The 20,962-nt window shown below is 42.1% G+C and overlaps 1 protein-coding gene across 1 annotated transcript in view; it reads left to right on the top strand.

The window, feature by feature from the left end:
• usp43a (ubiquitin specific peptidase 43a) overlaps positions 1-17,037 on the top strand; it is a 581,344-nt gene extending 564,307 nt beyond the window's left edge. Inside the window, exons 14-16 of the mRNA XM_078570881.1 lie at positions 7,427-7,585; positions 11,079-11,237; positions 15,223-17,037. Of these exons, the coding sequence (XP_078427007.1) occupies positions 7,427-7,585; positions 11,079-11,237; positions 15,223-16,484 (1,580 nt within the window). The 3' untranslated portion in view covers positions 16,485-17,037. The remainder of the gene's footprint in view (positions 1-7,426; positions 7,586-11,078; positions 11,238-15,222) is intronic.
• The last annotated feature ends 3,925 nt before the right edge of the window (positions 17,038-20,962 follow it).

Here is a 20,962-nt window from a genome sequence, read left to right as displayed (position 1 = left end):
GATTGGCTGCAGGGCATTCTGAAGGGGGAGGGTGAACAGCCAGAGGTCCTGGTCTATGTTGGGACCAATGACATAGGAAGAAAGATAAATGAGCTCCTGCAAGCAGACTTTGGGGAGTTAGGTAGGAAATTGAAAAGCAGGACTTCAAAGGTAGTAATCTCCGGATTACTCCCGGTGCTACGCAGTAGTGAATATAGGAACAGAAAGATAGAGCAGATGAATGCGTGGCTGGACAGATGGTGCAGGAGGGAGGGCTTTAGATTTCTGGGGCATTGGGACCGTTTCTGGGGGAGGTGGGACCTGTACAAATTGGACGGGTTACATCTGAACAGGAACAGGACCAACATCCTCACAGGGAGGTTTGCTAATGCTGTTGGGTGGATTTAAACTAATTTGGCAGGGGGATGGGATCCTGAAAAGTAGTTCAGAGGGGAGAGAAGCTGAGATGGAATTAGAAGTTAAAACGCTAGTAAGTGAGTCTGAAAGGCAGAGGAAACATAGGCTACATAAGAAAAAAGTGAGTTTAGCAAGGCTAACTGGAATATACTTTAATGCAAGGAGCCTGAGGAATAAGACAGACGAGCTGAGGGCACAGATAGGAACGTGGGAGTATGATATCATAGCTGTGACCGAGACTTGGCTAAAAGGCCAGGATCGGCAGCTCAACATACCTGGTAATCGGGTTTTCAGACAAGATAGAAAGGGGGATAGAAGAGGGGGAGGGTCGCAATATTGATCAAAGGGATCAATTATAGCAGTGATGAGGGATGATATCTTGGAAGGATCATCAAATCATATAGGTAGAAATAAAAAACACAAAAGGAGAAACCACACAGTTGGGTGTGTACTATAGACCCCCAAACAAGCAGGGAGAGATAGAGGATCAAATATGTAATCAAATTTCAGAGCAGTGTAAGAATAATAAGACAGTAAAAGTAGGGGATTTTAACTACCCAAAGATTAACTGGGATAGTGTTAGTGTGCAAGGTAGGGAGGAAGCAAAATTTTTAAACTGTACCCAGGAGAACATTTTTAGCCAGTACGCAGAAAGCCCAACAAGGGAGGGGGCAACTCTAGACCTAATATTCGGAAATTAGCCCAGTCAGGTGGAAGGCGTATCAGTAGGGAAACATTTTGGAGATAATGACCATAACTCAGTTAGATTTAGGATAGTTATGGAAAAGGATAAGGTTGGGCTGGGATTAAAAGTTCTAAACTGGAGAAAGGCTAATTTTACTAAGATGAGATGCGATTTGGCCCAAGTGGACTGGGAGAAGCTACTTGCCGATAAAACTGTGGCAGAGCAGTGGGAGGCATTCAAGGGGGGAAAAGGAAGAGTACAAGGCAAATATGTTCCCGTAAAGACAAAGGGGGGAACCAAGTCCAGAGAATTGTGGATGTCGAGGGACATAAATGTTAGGATTAGGAAAAAAAGAGAAGCTTATGGCAGATACTGAGGGCCCAATACGGCAGAGTCCTTAGAGGAGTATAAAAAGGGCACCAGGAAACCTAAAAAGGAAATTAGGAAAGCTAAGAGAGTGCATGAGAAAGCATTGGTGGGTAGAATAAAGGAAAGCCCAAAGGGTTTTTTTAAATTATATAAAGAGCAAGAGAGCAACTAGAGAAAGAGTAGGGCCAATTAGGGACCACAGAGATAATCTGTGTGTGGACCTGGAAGACATGGGTACAGTTCTTAATGAATGTTTTGCGTCGGTCTTCACAATGGAAAAGGACAATACAATTATAGACATCAGGGTGGAGAACTGTGAAATATTAGAGGAAATTAGCGTAGAGAGAGAGGAGGTACAAGCGGGTGTAGCGGCCTTAAAAGTGGATAAATCCGCAGGCCAGGATGAGATGTGTCCCAGGCTGTTGGGGGAGGCAAGGGAAGAGATAGGGGCCCTGGCAGTAATTTTTAAATCCTCTCTGGCCACAGGTGAGGTGCCAGAGGACTGGAGGACTGCTAATGTCCGATTATTAAAAAAGGAAGGGATAGACCAGGAAATTACAGGCCAGTCAGTCTAACCTCAGTGATGGGGAAGTTACCAGAAAGAATTCTGAGGGACAGAATATATTTGCACTTGGAGAGACATGGATTAATCAGGGATAGTCAGCATGGATTTTTTAAGCGAAGGTCGTGCTTGACAAATTTGATCCAATTTTTTGAGGAAGTAAGCAGGAGTGTTGATGAGGGTAATGCATTTGATGTGGCCTACATCGAATTTGGCAAAGCTTTTGATAAGGTCCCTCATGGCACTCTGGTCAAGAAAGTAAGAGCCCATTGGGTCCAAAGGCAAAGTGGCACATAGGATCCAAAATTGGCTGAGAGGCAAGAAGCAGATGATGATGATAGAGGGATGTTTCTGTGACTGGAAGTCTGTCCCAGTGGGGTTCTGCAGGGCTCAGTACTGGGGCCCTTGCTGTTTGTGGTGTACATAAATGATTTGGACTTAAATGAAGGGGTATGTTCAAGGAGTTTGCGGATGACACAAAACTGGTAAGGTGGTAAATAGTGAGGAGGATAGCCATAAACAGCAAGAGGATATCAATGGACTGGTCAGGTGGGCAGAGCAGTGGCAAATGGAATTCAACCCGGAAAAGTGTGAGGTAATGCACTTGGGGAGGGCTAACAAGGCAAGGGATTACACTATGAATGGTAGGACCCCGAAAAGCCCTGGTCAGAGAGACCTTGGTGTGCATGTCCACAGAACCCTGAAGGTTATTAGCTGAGGCATAGAATACAAAAGCAGGGAGGTTATATTTGTATAAAACGCTGGTTAGGCCACAAGTGGAGTACTGTGTGCAGTTCTGGTCACCACATTATAGGAAGGATGTGATTGCACTGGAGAGGCTGCAGAGGAGATTCACCAGGATGCTGCCTGGGCTGGAGGGTCTGAGCTATGAGGAAAGATTGGATAGGCTGGGGTTGTTTTCCTTGGAGCAGTGAAGGTTGAGGGGGGACCTGATAGAGGTGTATAAGGTAATGGGGGGCATAGATAGGGTGGATAGGAAGGGTCAGTAACCAGGGGGCATAGATTTAAGATAAGTGGTAGAAGGCTAAGAGGGGAGTTGAGGAGAAATTTTTTCACCCAGATGGCGGTGGGAGTCTGGAACTCACTGCCTGAAAGAGTGGTTGAGTCAGAAACTCTCATAACATTTAAGAAATATTTAGATATTCACTTGTGTTGCCATAGCCTCCAGGGCTATGGGCCAAGCGGTGGAAAATGGGATTAGTGTAGTCAGATCTTTGTCGACTGGCACAGACATGATGGGCTGAATGGCCTCTCTTTATGCTGTAAATGTCTATGAGTCTGTGCATGCTGTGCTCTCAGCTCAGGCACAGGCATTCTCAACCTGCACTGCAAGGCTGCACTGTTAGCTTGAACCATGGGGGAGACTGGTCCAAACCGGGATGATGACATTGCAAGGGGCTGTGAGTGCCTCCACCAATGGTCCATGGCCAGCTTTAGCAAGGAGGTTGTACAATGTGCACAGTCGTCCAACTGTTCTGCAGTCCACTAAAATGCTCATTAGTTTGCAGTCTGTGCCCAAGGGGTGAAAAGCTCTGGAGCACTTGGTAGCACTTTCATGCCTTTGTGTTGCTTGAGTGGGCAGGTAAAATGGGGGCCCAACTCCAAGCAGTTCAATGTGGCTACGTCTGAACTGTCTCAGCTGCAGAGGAAGGGCCACTATATACAATGTTTCCCTAATGTGTGGCTGCTTCCCTGCCCCCCCACCCTGCACGTGCTTGTGCACTACCTTCAACCACAGGGCAGCCCTTGTCCCCACGCCTCCAACGCGCCTCAACCTTGAAGTCCAACAGGCATCCCGGGTGAGCGCTGCGCAATGTTACTGTGCACTCATCTTCAAGCCCCCCCAAAGTGCATGCCTTATATATGCTGTTGTGCAATCACGCTGACGTGGACAGACAATCCAGCCGGGGCAGGATGACTCCGGCGGCTTGGCCTTATAATGATATACAGATGTATTACAATGAGGTCTCAATGTCCAATGACAGGAAACGCGGCCCGCCATTAATGGGCAGAGTGGACGATCGCAAACTGGTTTCACAACGTCATGAAACCAATTTTTGGCCTTCTCGCTATAATGTCCACTCATGCCACCGAGCATACCTGACGCCAGCGGGCACGGACAGTTCTTCCCAGCATTTCTCATTCCTCTATCTTCTACAAAACCGCATTGAACAGCTGAAATTTCTGGCGTTATCTTGCTCCTGGCTCTATTCATCAGCACTCGAAGAAAGATCTTGGTAATGTGACACATCAGACTGATAGTGCAATGGAGTTCACATTCAATTGCTCCTGGATTTTTAGGGAGGGCGATAAATATGGATTTACTTAAGTCTTCTGGGATTTCTCCTGTGATGTAAACTTCATTAAAGATGAGTGTCAGTTTGTCTATTCCAAAGTCTTCTAAACTTTTAATTTGTTTGGTGACTATTTCATCTGGACCTTTGCTTTATTGTTTTTCATCCTTCTTGTTGCTGTTCTTACTTTGTCTTTCTTGATCTTTGGACCGTGCATGTTTTTCTTAATTGTTGGCTTTTCTTCTTGTCTGTTGTCCTCAAAGAAGTCTTGTGTGTATTCAGTCCATCTTGCAAGCGCTTTGTCCCTTTCCATGATTATTTTTCCATATTTCCCTTTGATTCCCCCACCAGATGTACACCCAACCTTTCGTGTGATTTCCCTCATATCTTCATATATTGTTCTTGAGTCTTTGTTTTTGCATTTTTCTATTCCTTTTGTTCAACCATTTTTCCTACTCTTCAACATGTTTTTGTTTGATCCTTTTATCCAGACTTTAGAGTAGTGATGAAAGTGAGGAGAAAAGGCTGAGCATAAATTGTAAGAACATAAAATGACTAGTCGTGTTGAAAAAGAAAGTCAAACCAGAATGTAAGATCACAGTGGAGAATGAAACGGTCACGCAGGTAGACAAATTTTGTTATCTAGGAGGTATGTTAACATTGGACAGAAAGTCCGACCAAGGACTAAGATGAAGGAATGGAATGGCCAAACATGCATTTCAAAAAATGAAAAAGATTATGATCAACTCAAAAGTAGGCATGAAAACAAAGCTAAGAATCCTGGAATCAGTGAAGCAATGCAGAGAAGAATTGAGACTGCAGAGTTGCAGTTTTTAAGGCGAATAATGAAGATATCTTGGACAAGTCACACTACCAATGAAGAGGCGCTAGTAAAATCAGAGACCAAAAGAACTCTGCTGACCAAGATCAGGAAGAGAACAGTGGGACCGGAAATTCCCACCCAGAGCCAATGGACTTTTGGCTGCTCTCCAAACGTTCCGGTCCGCCACGGACAGGACCGGAAAATCCCGGCCATAGTAAGAAATCATGATTTAGAAAGTCTGATGTTGATGGGAAAAATCGATGGTAATAAGAGTTTGAGGTAGGCAATGAACGACCTTTCTAAGGAACATTACAAATTGGATGAATGTGCCACCAACAAAGATGATCCACACCTCCAGAGCAAGATTAACATGGAGGTCCATGGTCACCAAAGCCTCCTTAGGACATGGTACCTGAAGAGAGAGAGAGATTGTAATTGTAGGAATTGTGCCTAAATTACCTATTGAAGATGCCGATTTTCTATTAGCTGGGGATAAGCTATAGCCATCTCCAGTGACTACAGAAAAGCCCAGTGAAGTTGTTGAAACTGAATATGTACAAGAGAAGTCAAATGATGTCCATCATTTTTTGTAATCCTGCTGTGGAAATTACTGTTTGACCAAAGATGTGTCCAAAGAGTCAGAAGCTCAAGTAGCTAATGTTAAAAGGGTTGAGTGAAAATGAATTGTTTTAAAAAGAAAATTTACCTTAGTGAAGCAGGTGGAAGAGAATCTGTTGAAAGGAGTTGGATATTAAACTTAAGACTACAGTCTATGGAGAATGCAGTATAACATATAAATGTGGCATGGGATTTTCCATTATGTTGAGGTTAAAAGGGGGGAGATGCCCGTTCTGCAGTTTAGCATATTAGTTGCCAATTATGTAATATTGTTGATTTTAGTTGTTTTGTTACAGTAAAAGTCTTACAAAGTGAAATCTTGTGTGATCCATTGAGTCAGTCACTGGGAATTCAAAGATAAAAACAAAAAACTGCGGATGCTGGAAATCCAAAACAACAACAGAAATACCTGGAAAAACTCAGCAGGTCTGGCAGCATCGGCGGAGAAGAGCAAAGTTGACGTTTCGAGTCCTCATGACCCCTCAACTATTTAGAAACATTGAAGACTACTTCTACATACCTATTCTGCAGAATAGATGGCAATTGATAGAAGTTAGTGGATGACTTGCTGGGGAAGAAATTTTAGGGGAGAGAGTGAGTGTGAAAGCAAGTGTAAACTTGTGTAAATGTGTAAATGCCATGTAATACTGAAACCTTGTGGTTTAAAGTAATTTGGTGGTGATTCAGCAAACAGTGCATGGATTGGCAGGATGCGGTAAGTTACCAATCTTAGTGAAGCAACCATGGGGAGATAGAATAGTAGTTATATCACTGGACTAGAAATTCAGAGGCCTGGACTAATGATCTGGAGACATAAATCCCACCATGACTGCTGGGGAATTTAAACTCAGATAAATAAATCTGGAACAAGAAGCCATTATGAGTAACAGTGACTGTGAAACGATCAAATCGTTGTAAAAGCACATGTGCATTACTTTCCTCCCCTTAAGGAAGGAAATCTGCCAACCTTAGCCTCCATGACTTCAGACCTGCAGCATTGTGGTTGACTCTTAACTGCCCTCTTAGTGGTGACTTACCACCACCTTCTCGAGGGCAATTATGATGGGGAGTAATGCCCACATCACATGAACGATAAAAACGATGCAGGCTGGAGTCTATCCCACAAGATGAGTGGGAAGTTTGTGAATGAAGTAAAATTAGTAGAGCTCATCTACCTGTGCTCTCAAGGAAAAGTGAGTGGTGTGGGTTATCTTAAGAGTGGAACCCCTCTCCCCAAAAACATGTATAATGTTTTATACATTAGGAAAAAGTAAACTCTTCAAGTACATTCTAAAATTAAAATCATACAGCTCCAAAGTACCCTGCAAAGATTTGAAGTTTCAAAAAATACTAAAAGTCTATTTAGGATTTCATGTGCATGTCTGTTAATATTAAAGCTAACCTGCATCGGTATTCTACCAAAGTGACCGGATCTTCAACTATTTCACTCAATTTTGTTAGACATTAGCTCCATATTCATTCACTTACCACAGATCTGCTTACATGCAATATAAATGACTTCAAGAACTCATATTTTCAATTAATGGGTTCTATCAATGATCTATAGTGTAACTGGGATTATGAGGAAGTTAATGGAGAAATGCTGAAAACCGCAGCTATTCTGTCCTGGTTCATTGATTTGACTCTTTGTTTATCAGCGTACTGCAGAAACTCTGTGGATGGGCAATGGTATGATTATGATGACAGCAATGCAGAGTTGATTCCAGAAGAAGAGACTTGTACTCGTGGTGCCTATATACTCTTTTATCAAAAAAGGAACACCATCCCACCCTGGTCAGCCAACAGCTCTGTGGCAGGTATGTGAAATTTAAGAACTGCAATTTGTTGCTGTAATGGTGTGTGATTCAGTGGTCAGCCCGTCTCTGAGAGGTGACCTCATTGAAACATACGAGATTTTGAACAGGCTTGTTGGGGTAGATGCTGAGAAGATGTTTCCCCTCAAGGGGAAATCCAGAACTGGGGGCATAATTTCAAAATAAGGGGTCTCCCAATTAAGACCATAATGAGGAGGAATTTCTCTTCTCTCAGAGGGTCATTAGTCTTTGGAATTCTGTTTCCTAGCAAGCAGTGAAGGCCGGGTCATTGAATGTATTCAAGGCTGAATTAGATGGTTTCTTGATTGACAAGGGAGTCGAGGGTTATGCAGGGCAGGCAGGAAAGTGGAGTTAAGGCCACAGTCAGATCAGCCATGAATTATTGAATGGCAGAGCAAGCTTAATGGATCGAATGGCCTACTCCTGCTACTATTTCTTATTTCTTATGATTTTATCTTAAAAGGATGGAAAAGCAAACGGTGAATTGGAGTCAAATTAGGTATAAAATGATAAATAGAGAGGGAAAAAAAGATTGGATTAAAAGAGAAAGTGACAGAAAGGGGGGGAAAAAAAAAATCAAATTTTTAAACTCTCCAAGAACAATTTACTACATGCAGGAATGAAATGCCAATGGTTCTCTTTCAGGACCTCCAAGGTTAAGTAGTATTGCAGGAAGATAACCTCATCATTAGAAGTGTCCTTAGATCGCTAAGTACCAGGCATAACTGCAGACACTCTAATTGGTTTCAAACAGAGCAAATGCAGCAATTTGTTGAAATTCACGGGCAGATGACATAGAGCTCCCATTTCCACAAGCCTTACAGCAAATTGTCCTAACAGTTTGTGGTGAATTGCAACTCATGATGCATGTCTTCCTCACCACATATTTATAGGTTATTTACACACTAATGTCGACAAGCTCATTTAACCTGTTGTTGCCTTGCCAGGAAATTTGCCCCAATATCTTATTTCCATTTATGTGTACTAATTAAAACAAATATTGATCAAGAATATCTGCAGGTTCAATAGTGGAGTTCTGGAGCCCAAACAAACTCTCAATTTGTCTCACCTACGCTTGGAGTTGTCCAGACTCATGGAGAAGTTGTCATTATCAAGGGCACGTGAGGATGCTCCATAGGCCCCAGTTGTCCTGTGCCCCCATATGTTCATTCTGCAGCATCATTGATAAAGAGCGTAAACATCTTTCTCTTCTCTCCGCCTTTGTGGGTGATATGAAGTTGTTTTCTTGCATTTTACTAGAATGATTACCACAGGCAGCGTAACCACAAGTGAAGCACAGTATGTTATGAATCTCTTAAGATCTTAAATCTTGAAAACAGCTCAATTTTTTTGTAGCAGAGGAGGGAGTTTCAGAATCTGGCTATGGTGAGGATTAGTTTAGAAATAAAAATAGTGGTGTGTGTAGTCTTATTCTTAGTGTTAGCATTTAACCAGCTCTAACTGAACTGTTAGTACAAAAAGTATTTAGTGAAAAGTGGGGATTGAAATATTTATAAGAAAAATTCAACTGTTCATGTGTCGTTTCAATCCGCATTTTAATGATTATCAAAATCCTGTTATAGTAATACAATTCTTATTATTTTATTCAAATTAAAAATTACCTGTTTTCATTTTCCTTTTTTATAGAAGTAATGCCAAAGAAACTGCTGAAGCACCATCTAATATATTACATAAACCAACAACATTTTCACTATGTTGGTATATTGATGATCAATTTTGAAATAGAAACTGTTCATGAATGTTGCACTAATTGTAATTTATTGCACAAAGCTGAAAGATCAGCTACCATTTGTCATCCTGAAACTTGAGCAACGATACCAATAAAGTCACCAGTTCAATGTATCTCTTGCCTTCACTAGGCTGTTTTTTGGCATTTGAGAAGAAAAGGAGCTGTTTTTACACATTTTTAACCATGATGAGTGAAATTGTTGTTTTTTATATACAGACAGTTTTTCTTAGGAGTAGAACATTCTGTACTCAATTTGAGTTTCATTGATTTCAGGTCCTATCTTCAGCTAGGTCAATACTCAACAGGTCAGGCAGCGATCTGCTGAACATTTCCAGCATTTTCTGTTTTTATTTCATATTTTCAGCAGCTGCAGTATTTTGCTTTTGAACTTTAGCTGGGTGTCTGCTTAGTTCCTGACAATGAATTGGTGAAAAGTTGTCCTGGTTTGCTTGCTGCACTCTAATTGTCTGTCTTATTGCATAGACAAACAATCAGATTGAAACAGCCTTCCCCTCATCAACAAAATGTGATGATCAGAATGAAACAGAAGTATTAGATTAATTGCTTTTCAATCCTAAAAAAAACTGAATATGAGCCCCAATTTTAACTGCCTTCACCTGATGGAAACAATGTAGGTTGGGGGGTGGCGGTGGTTATTGTAATTAAAGTCACAGCTGTCAGTTATCCCCACCCTCCCACTACATCTCCTTGCTATCCTGCTGTTATGAGCCAGAAAACAGGAATCCACAGGGAGGGGTAGGACCCTGAGCAGGAGTGTTGTGTCAGCTCCTCTGTCAATCATAAGCTGCTGGGAGCTAGATTCTGGTCCAGAAGAAACTCAACAGGTAAAAGTTTAAATGTACTTTTCAGGTCTTCTGGTGGGGATGGGAGTTATCCTCTGGCACCTCACAAGGAGCATTGGGCCTTCTTTGAACTGGCCTAGCCCCCCCTTCCTCCTTCCTGTCAGAGCCCCAAGTTTTGAAACCTACTAAATGCTAATGGCCATCCCCACAGGTCACCAGCTGTGGCTTCCTGCTGCAAGTTCGTGTTCCTCCCCGCTGCTCATGCCATCGATCTGGCCAGCTGTCGTGTGAGAGACGGCAGCATTACCTGCCATTAAGATCCTAAGGAGTTTTAGGCCCTCGGCCTTGCTGGGTTCTTCAGCCCAGTGCAGCCTCCCCCACACTCTCCCAACCTCCTTTTGTTATCAGGATCATAGATTTTGTCAGAGCTTTTCTGATCATGAGTTATTTTGAGAATGGTTTCCATAATGTATCCCTGAACATAATCTAGATAATATTCTGGTATTTAGGATTTTTAAATCAGTCATGAACAATGGCAACTGAATGAAACATTAGCCTTGGCCTATGCATGATGATCAAGTTGGTGTAACTTGATTGGGGAGGTCATGTTGTAAAACTGAAGAGTAAAGTTCATTGATACTTACAAAAAATTCAATTTCTTACACCTGCAGCAATTAATGATTTGTTTAGCTTTGGGCAAGAGTGTTGTCCCAAGAGTTCGTAAAAAAGCACCAACAAAATGCAGTTGACTGATGATGACGCACAATCGAGTTAATTGTTCAGTTCAAACAATATAATCATCAATTTTGTGATTTCCAAAGTTGTCTCGTGTGGAAGCAGAGGTGAAATATTTTAAGACTGTAAAGGTCGATTATAATCTAATAACCATGTGGATTTTATCAAGTTGTTTGGTTTCGTGCAGGATCCACAAGCTCATCAATCTCTGATCATTGGCTTAACCGGCTTACTGGAGACAGCAAACGAGGGAGCTTGGTATCCCGTGTGTCCACAAATTGCACGTCCCTCCCTTCATCTCCGGACTCTCCTGTCTTTCCAGATAATCCAATAAAGGATAAAAATGGTACGTACGGCTTGTTCAAAAAAAATTAACCTTTGGACATTACTGGTGCCTTATCGGCTAGAGTTTTTGGACAATGTTTAACACCTGTAAAAGTATGTTCTGGTTAACTTGAAATGTTCTGCTACCAACTGTGTCCAGGAGGAGCTTAGTCCTGATTGTTCTGCTTTCCATGGCTGTGTATTTTGTTACAATCACAAAGATCATCATAGTTGATCTGTTCTATGTGTTTCCCAAAAAAGATTTAAAATACTGTATCAATATCTTAATTACAACACATTGGGCCAGAACTTCTGATATCCAGAGGCGTTGTACTCAGGAGGTATCCCAGGCTGTTAGAAGTGGTTTTAACTCTTCTAACTTTTCCTGGGTAGCTATTCTGGTACGACATAGAAACATAGAAAATAGGAGCAGGAGTAGGCTATTCGGCCCATCGAGCCTGCTCCGCCATTCATTATGATCATGACTGATCATCCAACTCAATAGCCTACTCCCGCTTTCTCCCCATACCCTTTGATCCCTTTCGCCCCAAGGGCTATATCTAACTCCTTCTTGAAAACATACAATGTTTTGGCCTCAACTACTTTCTGTGCTAGCGAATTCCACAGGCTCACCACTCTCTGGGTGTAGAAATTTCTCCTCATCTCACTCCTAAATGGTCTACCCCGTATCCTCAGACTGTGACCCCTGGTTCTGGACTCCCCACCATCGGGAACATCCTTCCTGCATCTACCCTGTCTAGTCCTGTTAGAATTTTATAGGTTTCTATGAGATCTCCCCTCATTCTTCTGAACTCCAGCGAATATAATCCTAAACAACTCAATCTCTCCTCATATGTCAGTCCCACCATCCCAGGAATCAGTCTGGTAAACCTTTGCTGCACTCCCTCTATAGCAAGAATATCCTTCCTCAGATAAGGAGACCAAAACTGCACACAATATTCCAAGTGTGGTCTCACCAAGGCCCTGTATAATTGTAGCAAGACATCTCTGCTCCTGTACTCGAATCCTCTTGCTATGAAGGCCAACATACCATTTGCCTTCTTTACCACCTGCTGCACCTGCAAGCTTACCTTCAGCGACTGGTGTACGAGGACACCCAGGTCTCGTTGCACATTCCCCTCTCTCAATTTATAGCCATTCAGTTAATAATCTGCCTTCCTGTTTTTGCAACCAAAGTGGATAACCTCACATTTATCCACATTATACTGTATCTGCCATGCATTTGCCCACTTACTCAGCTTGTCCAAATCACACTGAAGCAACTCTGCATCCTCCTCACAGTCAGAACCATCCAAAGTATTCAATTTAAATCAGAGTATCGGATAGTTCCCTGTGCAGGGTAACTGTCCATCAGATGTTTGAACCTTCTGGGCAATCACCTAGGAAAAGTTAGAAAAATTAAAACTACTTCTAACTCCTGGGTAACTATGCTACTGGCACCCCCGCCCTCCACTGGACCCTCCTGACTAACCCCCACCCCACCAACTACCTTCCCGACCCCTCCCCCGACTACTCCTTAACTATCCTTCCCACCCCCTGACTACCCCCTCGACTACCCTCCTGACTGCCCTCCACATCCCTCGCCTGCCCTCCCAACACTTCAACTATCCCCCACCTCTCCAAACACCCTTCTGACTCCACTGACTACCCCCAGCTACCCTCCCCACCCTCCTACCCCTCTGTCTCCATCCTACCCGCTTAACTTACACACTTACCTTCTCCCTGGCTGCTCAAAGTGGCTGGGACCTTTAAACGTACCTGCTTTACGGCACCTAGTGCTGTAAAAAGGGGGCGTAGCTACCTTTCCTCTGATGCTGCTTCACTCGACCGAAGACCTTGGGAACTTGCTGCACTGCACTTTTCTCACCTGGCCCAAGTTGGAATGTCAGACGAGAAATGTGCAGCCCTATTTCAATGTAAGTTAAAAGGAGAGGAATGCCAATCTGACGTCAATTGCCACTCCACAAATGTCCTGGCCCCTTATTAATTTTCACTGTGCAAATTTAACAGGGAGGAGGAAGAAGAGAAGATTAAGTGGGTTAGGCACATCTAAAGTGTAACACCCCCTTTTACAAAACTTGATATGAATTGAAGGTGTTTGTATTCACACATTATACTTATTGAAAAAGACAGTTTGGGGTGAAGGGGACAGACTCCTCTATATCACTGAGTACTTTCTAGTGTGCTGAATGGGAAGCAGTTAAACTGCAATCTGGACTCAAACCGAGCATAATTGAGATTTGCAGTTGTGGGATTTCTTCAGCGTTTTAGTCACCTTAAAAATGCATAACAAAATTGCAGTCTTTGCCACAAGTAATGAGCAAAAATCCCATTGCAAGACCATTTCACCACCTCATACAGCAAGGGGACCAACTTGTCCCTGCTGTATGTTTGTCACCCATGGGGTTAGGTTTTACACTCCCTTGTCGGTGGGTTTGAAGACAGGGGGAATTCATTAAATCCAGTCCACCTCTTACCCACCCCTGCCACCACCGCAATTATACCAATGACGGGTCTGGCATGAAGTGGCTTGATTCCCAGTGGGCCAATTGAGGCCCTTCAGATGGCAATTAATTCCCACTTAAGGGCCTTATCCCACCGCTGCCAGGATTTAATTGGCGGCAGGAGAGGCCCCCACCAGTCCAGCAGGTTTCCCTGCACAGGCAGGTGAAGGGCAGTTGTGGGGGGGGTGGAGTTCCACCGTAATGAGGCCTTTGGGCCCATCAGAGAGCACCCCAGGGCTTTAATTACACCCATGTTGCCCCTGCAACCCCCCCCTCCTCCACTGGCTTCTCAAACCCCATGCCCCCCTCTCCAGGGCCTACCAGCTTGGCACCTGATGAAACCCTCAAACACTTATCCAAAGCTAATCCAAAACACACGCCTCTGTCCTGAAGCACCAGACAGCCGCCAGCCTCTGGTGTTCTTTTAACTAGATGTAATCCCACGGGTATTAAAGTTGATGGGTACTCATTCTGCTAAAAGCCATAACAAATCACTGGAGCATACTGATTTGCATCTTACACAGGCAAATAATGCCAGTTCAAAAATTGACTGTCTTCAAAAATTCAAAAACTATGGCTGAGATCTTCCCAATCAACAGTGGCATGAATTGGAATCAGAATCCTGGGTATTAGCAGTAAAGCAACAGGTTTGTAGTTTGCCCCTGTGTCTGAGTCCAGGCACTAAGGGACTACCAGCCAGTCCGACGAAGGAGATGGGCCAATTGGCAAGTTACTTCTTTGGCAATGTTATTGACCCTCCACTGCTAATGCCCCTTTTAGTATTGGAGCTATCAGATAGAAGGACAGTGGGGAAGGTCATCTCATCACTGCCATGTGAATGTGTAATCATAGCCTGTGTCATGTTATCAGAAAGATGACAATAATTATACCAGCAGAAGACATTTTTTTTAAAATGAAAAAAGGCCCTAAAATTGTGTAATCTAGGGTAAAACATTTGAGTTTGTCTGCAATTCCTCTCTCCGATACTTTAGCAAAGTCTGGGGGAAAGTACTGTGGCGATTTTGCGGACATGAACTCCTGGCTCACCATTCCGCATTTGTGCTTTGGTGCACCAAATTTCAGTGCTGTGCTCTTTAATAATGTGATTTTTTCATAACCATACATTTTGTGTTCACAAAGAGGTATCAAATTCAGGTTCTAGATTTTGATGGCACTCAGTGGAAGGAAGAAAATTATTGAAATGCTGTAGAAAGCCCTGTAACTGATAATCAACCTGTCTGGTTTGAATTTAAATGAAAGTTTAGCAGTTAACTGTTCCCTGGTGCTTTCGCCATGGCAACGCCTCTACGAATCAGAGTCCACTTACCAACCAATCAGCACTCTTTTCATACAGTATAAATTGTTGTTCCCTTTACACTTGGTATTCTTGCGAATCTGTCCTGATGAGTGCAAGAAGAAAAGCTTAGACAGCATGTCTCTTTTTTCAGCAACACTCAAACTGATAATCTGTTCATCCCCTAGGTGGTTTTGAAATTCGACCATTTGTGCGTGGTATTCAAGGAAGAAGTATTAGTATGAAGGGGTCAGCTGCACTGGCTGTACCTAAAGATGCAGCTGTAAAAAATGCAACATTACGTTGGTCATTGGGAGCCAAGGACAGGCCAAAATCAATGCCTGGTGCACTGGTTGAATATTTGGAATCTGGCCGCAGGCCGAGGTGCACAAAAGAGTCCATTGTACCAATAATGACAGGCACCACAGACCCTGACTGTGTGTCATCAACAGATAGACCAAAGCAGCCTAATTCAAATTGTCATGTTGATTGTACAAAGCAGGCAGGAAAAGGATCAACTGCAGAACAAAGCATAACTCCCACTGGAAACAGGAATGGAGATGCACGTCTTGAGAAAATGCATGATTCTTCAAACAGCCTTCGTAGTAGCCATAGCAAAGAGAATTCCACAGATGAAAAGACAAATACACTGAGGAGAAATGGAAAACAAAGAGGCACTGGTACTTCGCAGAGAAAATCATCTAAAATGCCAACTGACAAGTCTGAAGGGGTAAAAGGACCATCACTCATCAAAACAGAAGAACCCACACAACCAAGAGATGACAGAATATGTAATAGCACCAGTGGACATAGTATTGGCTCTATGAGCAGCTTGGCTCTGAGCGACACTTTGAAGAGAAGAAAAGGATACCATGGTAGCAAGAAGCTTGAAAAGTCTCTCTCCTTGAGGAGTACGGATCTTGAACCAACGTTGTCACCAAGTCTGCGAGAAACAGATAAAGGTAGTAAAGCAGAAGAAGCAAAACTAAATGAGAGAAAGTTTTCAATTCTGAAAACAAACTTTTTGAAGAAGGACTTTAAAAGACAAAGTGAATTGGAGAAATGTTGGACTGCCGAAAATGTCAATGTATCATCAAACATATCTCTGTCCAATGGGGCTTTGAATGGTAAGCACAGAGTAGATTCTCTAAGTGAGAGCAGGGCAAGACCCAGAGTGAGTGGAACCAAAAACTCTGCCAAATACAGGGAGGAATTAAATAATGGTAGAATAAACGTAGCAGGAGAAGAAATTAGACGATCACAGAGTTCATCAAACATAATGATGAAAGATGAGTTGACCTTGAAGAGGTCAACTTCGCTTCAGAAGACGGGAACAATCTCTCAACAGGCCAGAAACCTAAATGTAGAAAGATATGGTACATTGCAGAGGATGAGATACAGCACTTCCTCACTGGGAAGGAAAAAACCTGTGCCTGAATCAAGTTTTTAAAGGTATTGCAACTGTCGATGGATTGAACACAACGAAGTAGTTTTATAATTAGCTGCACTATTTTTTCTGTTACCTGTTTTGCATTCTTCAATTAATAACCAATATTTGTAAATAATGTTTGAAGTTTTACAGATATCTAAGGACAAACATAAGATATATAGATTTGCTAACTTTGTGTGTTATAAGAGCTCATAACTTTCCTTTTAAAAATAATTGGCTCATTTTAATCAGTATGCAATAAGACTTTAATGTCGGGGAACCCCAAAAATAATGTTAAAAGCCTATATATGTCTCATATTAATGAATTTTAATCACTGCTTTGTTATAAAAGGATACTTTTGTAAAACAAGAATCTGAAATTTGTATTGTCAAGAAGTTTTAACTGTGTAACCAAAAATGTTAATATTTACAGGGGAAGGTGTACAGTCATTTTTTTGCTGCCTAAAATGAAATGTCAGCTGTTAACATCTGCTCTGTGTTAAATTATCATTTATGTAAGGGAACATGGCACAAGCTTTCATATTGATTAAAAACACTTTTGAGTACCTTCCAATTATTGTAAAAATGCCTTTTTTGTTCAGGAAATGGAGCCAACAAGCTGAATCGCATAGGACAACAACACTTTCTGTTCTTCTCCCCAGTTTAAGTTGTCTGGAACTCGTGGCTGATGTTTGGGAGCCACAGTTCCATGAAGCTGGCCTATCTTTTGATACCTTGTCAAAATGACCATTCTTCTTGTGTAATTCTGGGAAAATTATTCAACTTTAGAGGCATCATAGTGAAGCCAGCCAACTCAGCCACAACTGGTGGTACAACCTTGGCTCCATTTTGGACATTGCGTATGCCAGCTGAATCGTCAGTGAGCACGCACTTACCAATGTTAATTGGAAAGGAATGAAAATGCTATTTAAGTTTTGGTATTGAACCAAATCATTGATATTTGGAGGAAATTATCTTGCTTGTAATATTGTATTTTATCTTTCAAGGCTGATAGTGACATGAATAGCAATAATGCATCTTTCAGTATCCCTTTGTGATTTAACAGATAAAAGTATGATCATCGTTGGCCAATTCAAGCTAATGATACAGCTATGTCAATCTTTACAGTGCTGTCAAATAATGAGCCTGAAAATGCACCCGGAGCCAATATATTCAACGATGCTTGCAGCTTTAAAACAGATAATTAGACAAGGGAGGCTGAGAATACAAAGCAAAACCTCTAAGTTTGAATAATCAGAAAAAATAGAATAGAGAATTTAAGTAAAAGTAAATTTATACTAGTAAAAATTCAGAAGGAGGCCTCTTGGTGCGTGGAGTGCCGGGTTTATGAAAGATCTATCCAATTCGTCCCAAAAAGATCTATCCAATTCGTCCCAATACCCTGTTCTTTCCACATAGCCTGAAAATGTTTCCTTTTTTCTGTTTGAAAGTTATTGTTGAACCTTTTTCCTCCTCCCTTTCAGGCAGTGCATTTCAAATCATAACTCATGGAGTGAAGAAATTTCTCCTCATTTCCCCTCTTGTTCTCTGCAGTGTAATCTCAAATGTCAACCTGATGCTTTTCATCCTGCAGACAGATCAGGAGTGTACAGTGCAGAAGCCCGTACTATTTCCAGTATACAAGCTCTCAGGCCTACCGTGACAGGCATCTCATGCAATGGGTTCACTTTTGGGACACAGAGGCGGCCCATGTGCTTTGTGGTTGGCACAAATAAAGAATGTTGGGAGGTAACATGAACTGTTATGATTGGCTGCAGCTAGAGTGGGTTAAATATCATGTGAGGCTAAAGCCAATTGTTCAGTTTAATCAAAATAAGTTACCATATGAATGGTAATAGTGAGAGTTGAAAAGATGGACACTGAATTCACATTGGATTGTCTGGCAGCTGGAAAAAGCCAGCAACATTGTGAGATTGAAGCATGTAGCCTAAGTGGAGGGGCAATAAGAGCTGTACAGGCTCAAGAAGGAGAACAATTGGTGCAAACATGAAGATGTTCAGAGGAGGCACAAGTAGAAAGATAAGGAACATCGACACAGGTATAATGATGAAGTAAAAGTGCCACATCTGCTCATAGGGGCTTTGAGAAAAATCAGGCAGAGGAAAAGGACAATCAGGTACCGTCATACACTTAAACTGATAAAGGAAGATTTATTGATCACGCAATTAGTGAGAAGAGGTCTATTTGATCCAACCCATAACTTTGTGCTAAATGATTTTACCACATTGAACCTTAATACAAATTTATAATTAAGAATAGCTTCTGTAAAACAAAGTAGGACAAGGAAGTATAGACGGAGAGGTGAGGGTTGTTACTTTGAGGCAAATACACCATGCATCTTAATTTGTAGATTTGAGGAATAATGCAGATTGTGATATTGTAAAATGACCTATTTTGCTGCATATAATTTGATTCCTGAGCCGAGATACGCACAAATAAAATGTAACAGAAAGCTCAGAGCTGCAGTCAAAGCAGCCTGCCAACAGAAATGGACAATATATTGGAATTGTAATTAAGGATGGAAAATGTAATATCTTAATATGTCTAACAATGTTAGAGCATTTTCAGAATATGATTTCAGAAGATTTGTCTGATCTTTGAGCAACCAATTGATTTACAGCATCATGAGTGCTCGAGAATTGAGAAATGAATGATCAGGCAGGGTTTTTTTTATTATTCATGGGATGTGAGCATAGCTGGCTAGGCCAGCATTTATTGATTGGTCATTTAAGATTGTTCTTACCAGCAATCTTGTGAATAAGGCCCAATCCATTTGCTCACCATGCAAGCTTGATGCTGAAATAGGGCTCATCAAATGTATCCTGCAGGATAATGGCTATCCTGATCAGATCATTTCACGCTTATATCACGCAAACTCATGAACGGGCCTAAGGCCGTCACTTTCGGCCCTGAAAAGTGTCCAGTCTACCTCAGTTTACCCTGGAAAAACAAAGTATCTCAACAATTTGAGCAACAGGTGAAGCTAGCTGTCTCACACTGCTACTATGCAGTAGTAACACGAGTGGTATTCACCACTAACAGGGTACAGCCGTCAAGCCAAAAAGACATTCATCCTATCACACAAATGCCAATGTGATGCTAGGTATGTATGTCATATGTCCCAAAGACTGATGGATTGTATTAAACAGCATGTCCCAGCCGCTGTTCACAATTGGCAGGAAACTCAAAACGCAGTGTCCAACATTAGATGTGACTCTGCGATTGGACAACATTTGCTAAATAATCCTCAGTGTGCTAAGAATTACGCTGACAACCTATTTAAGATTGTCAGTCAGGCTCTCAGTGTGGCACATTTGCGTGTGCTGGAAGCTACATATATTAATACACAGGACCCTGTTCTTTGCAGACAGAAAGAACATATACACACATTGCACCTGTTTCAGCTAAATAAAATAAGTGACAACCATTCACTGATTCATTCCTCAGGGCAATGCCTTGACCAATAAGGTAAAGCTGTCTGGTTTAAACTTCATACAATGCTTGACAGTTAACTGTCAGTCACTATCACTGGTGCATCTACCAATCAGAGTTGTCTTGCCAACCAATCAACTTTCTTCACATACAGTATAAATTGTTGTTTTCCCCTTATATTGGTATTCTTGTGAAGTGTCCTGATGAGTGCAAGACAAAAAGCTTTGACATGTCTCTTTTTTTCAGCAGTACCCAGCATTTATTGCCCATCCCTAATTGCCTTTGAGATGGTGGTGGTGAGCTACCTTCTTGTACCGCTGCAGTCCATGTGGTAATCCATACTGACTGACTCATCAGCCCGGTTAATTCGCTGCATCCTGTCCGTCTGTATCAGGCCAGCCAAGCAGATCATGGAAGAGCAATGCAAAAGAAATTAATGCCATAGGCACAATGATTTGAGGCGCAAAACAGAATTTCAGGTCTGAAAGAGAGCCTAAGGCACAGTCAAGAGACCAGGAGCCACAGTGAAACATGAAGCTGCTGAATGTATGTTCACCCAAATTCAGGGGTCTGCTGCCACGTGGCAAGAAGCTGGTAGGTGTGTAATGACCTCCAATGCAAGAAATTTATCCCATACTGAAGCTCCATCCAAATATACAAGTATCCAACATTAGAGTTGCAGGGTTCAGCATAGGACCTCATACAGGTACATCCATGTCTGATACAGAACATAGTTTCATTCTCACAATGTGAGGCCACTGAGAAGGCCAGCATTTACTGCTCATCCTGACTTGGCCTTCAAAGGTTAGCAGCAACTCAGTGGCTTGCTGGGCTACTTCAGAGGCCTGTTAGGAATCAACCACTTTGGTGTGAGTGTGGATTCACTTACAGGTCAGGCTGGGTAATGATTCAAAGAATATTAATGAGTCAGTCGGGTTTTTAATGACAACCCAGCTGCTTCATGGGCACTTTTACTGATACCAGCTTTTTCTTTCTAAATTTTTTAAACTGAATTTGAATTCTCAAATGGCCATCATTGGAGTGGA

Source organism: Cetorhinus maximus, chromosome 24 (assembly GCF_964194155.1).
Source record: "Cetorhinus maximus chromosome 24, sCetMax3.hap1.1, whole genome shotgun sequence".
Classification (NCBI taxonomy): Eukaryota; Metazoa; Chordata; class Chondrichthyes; order Lamniformes; family Cetorhinidae; genus Cetorhinus; species Cetorhinus maximus.
The sequence above is the reverse complement of the archived record's forward strand: the minus strand, read 5'-3'. Positions and strand labels throughout refer to the sequence as shown.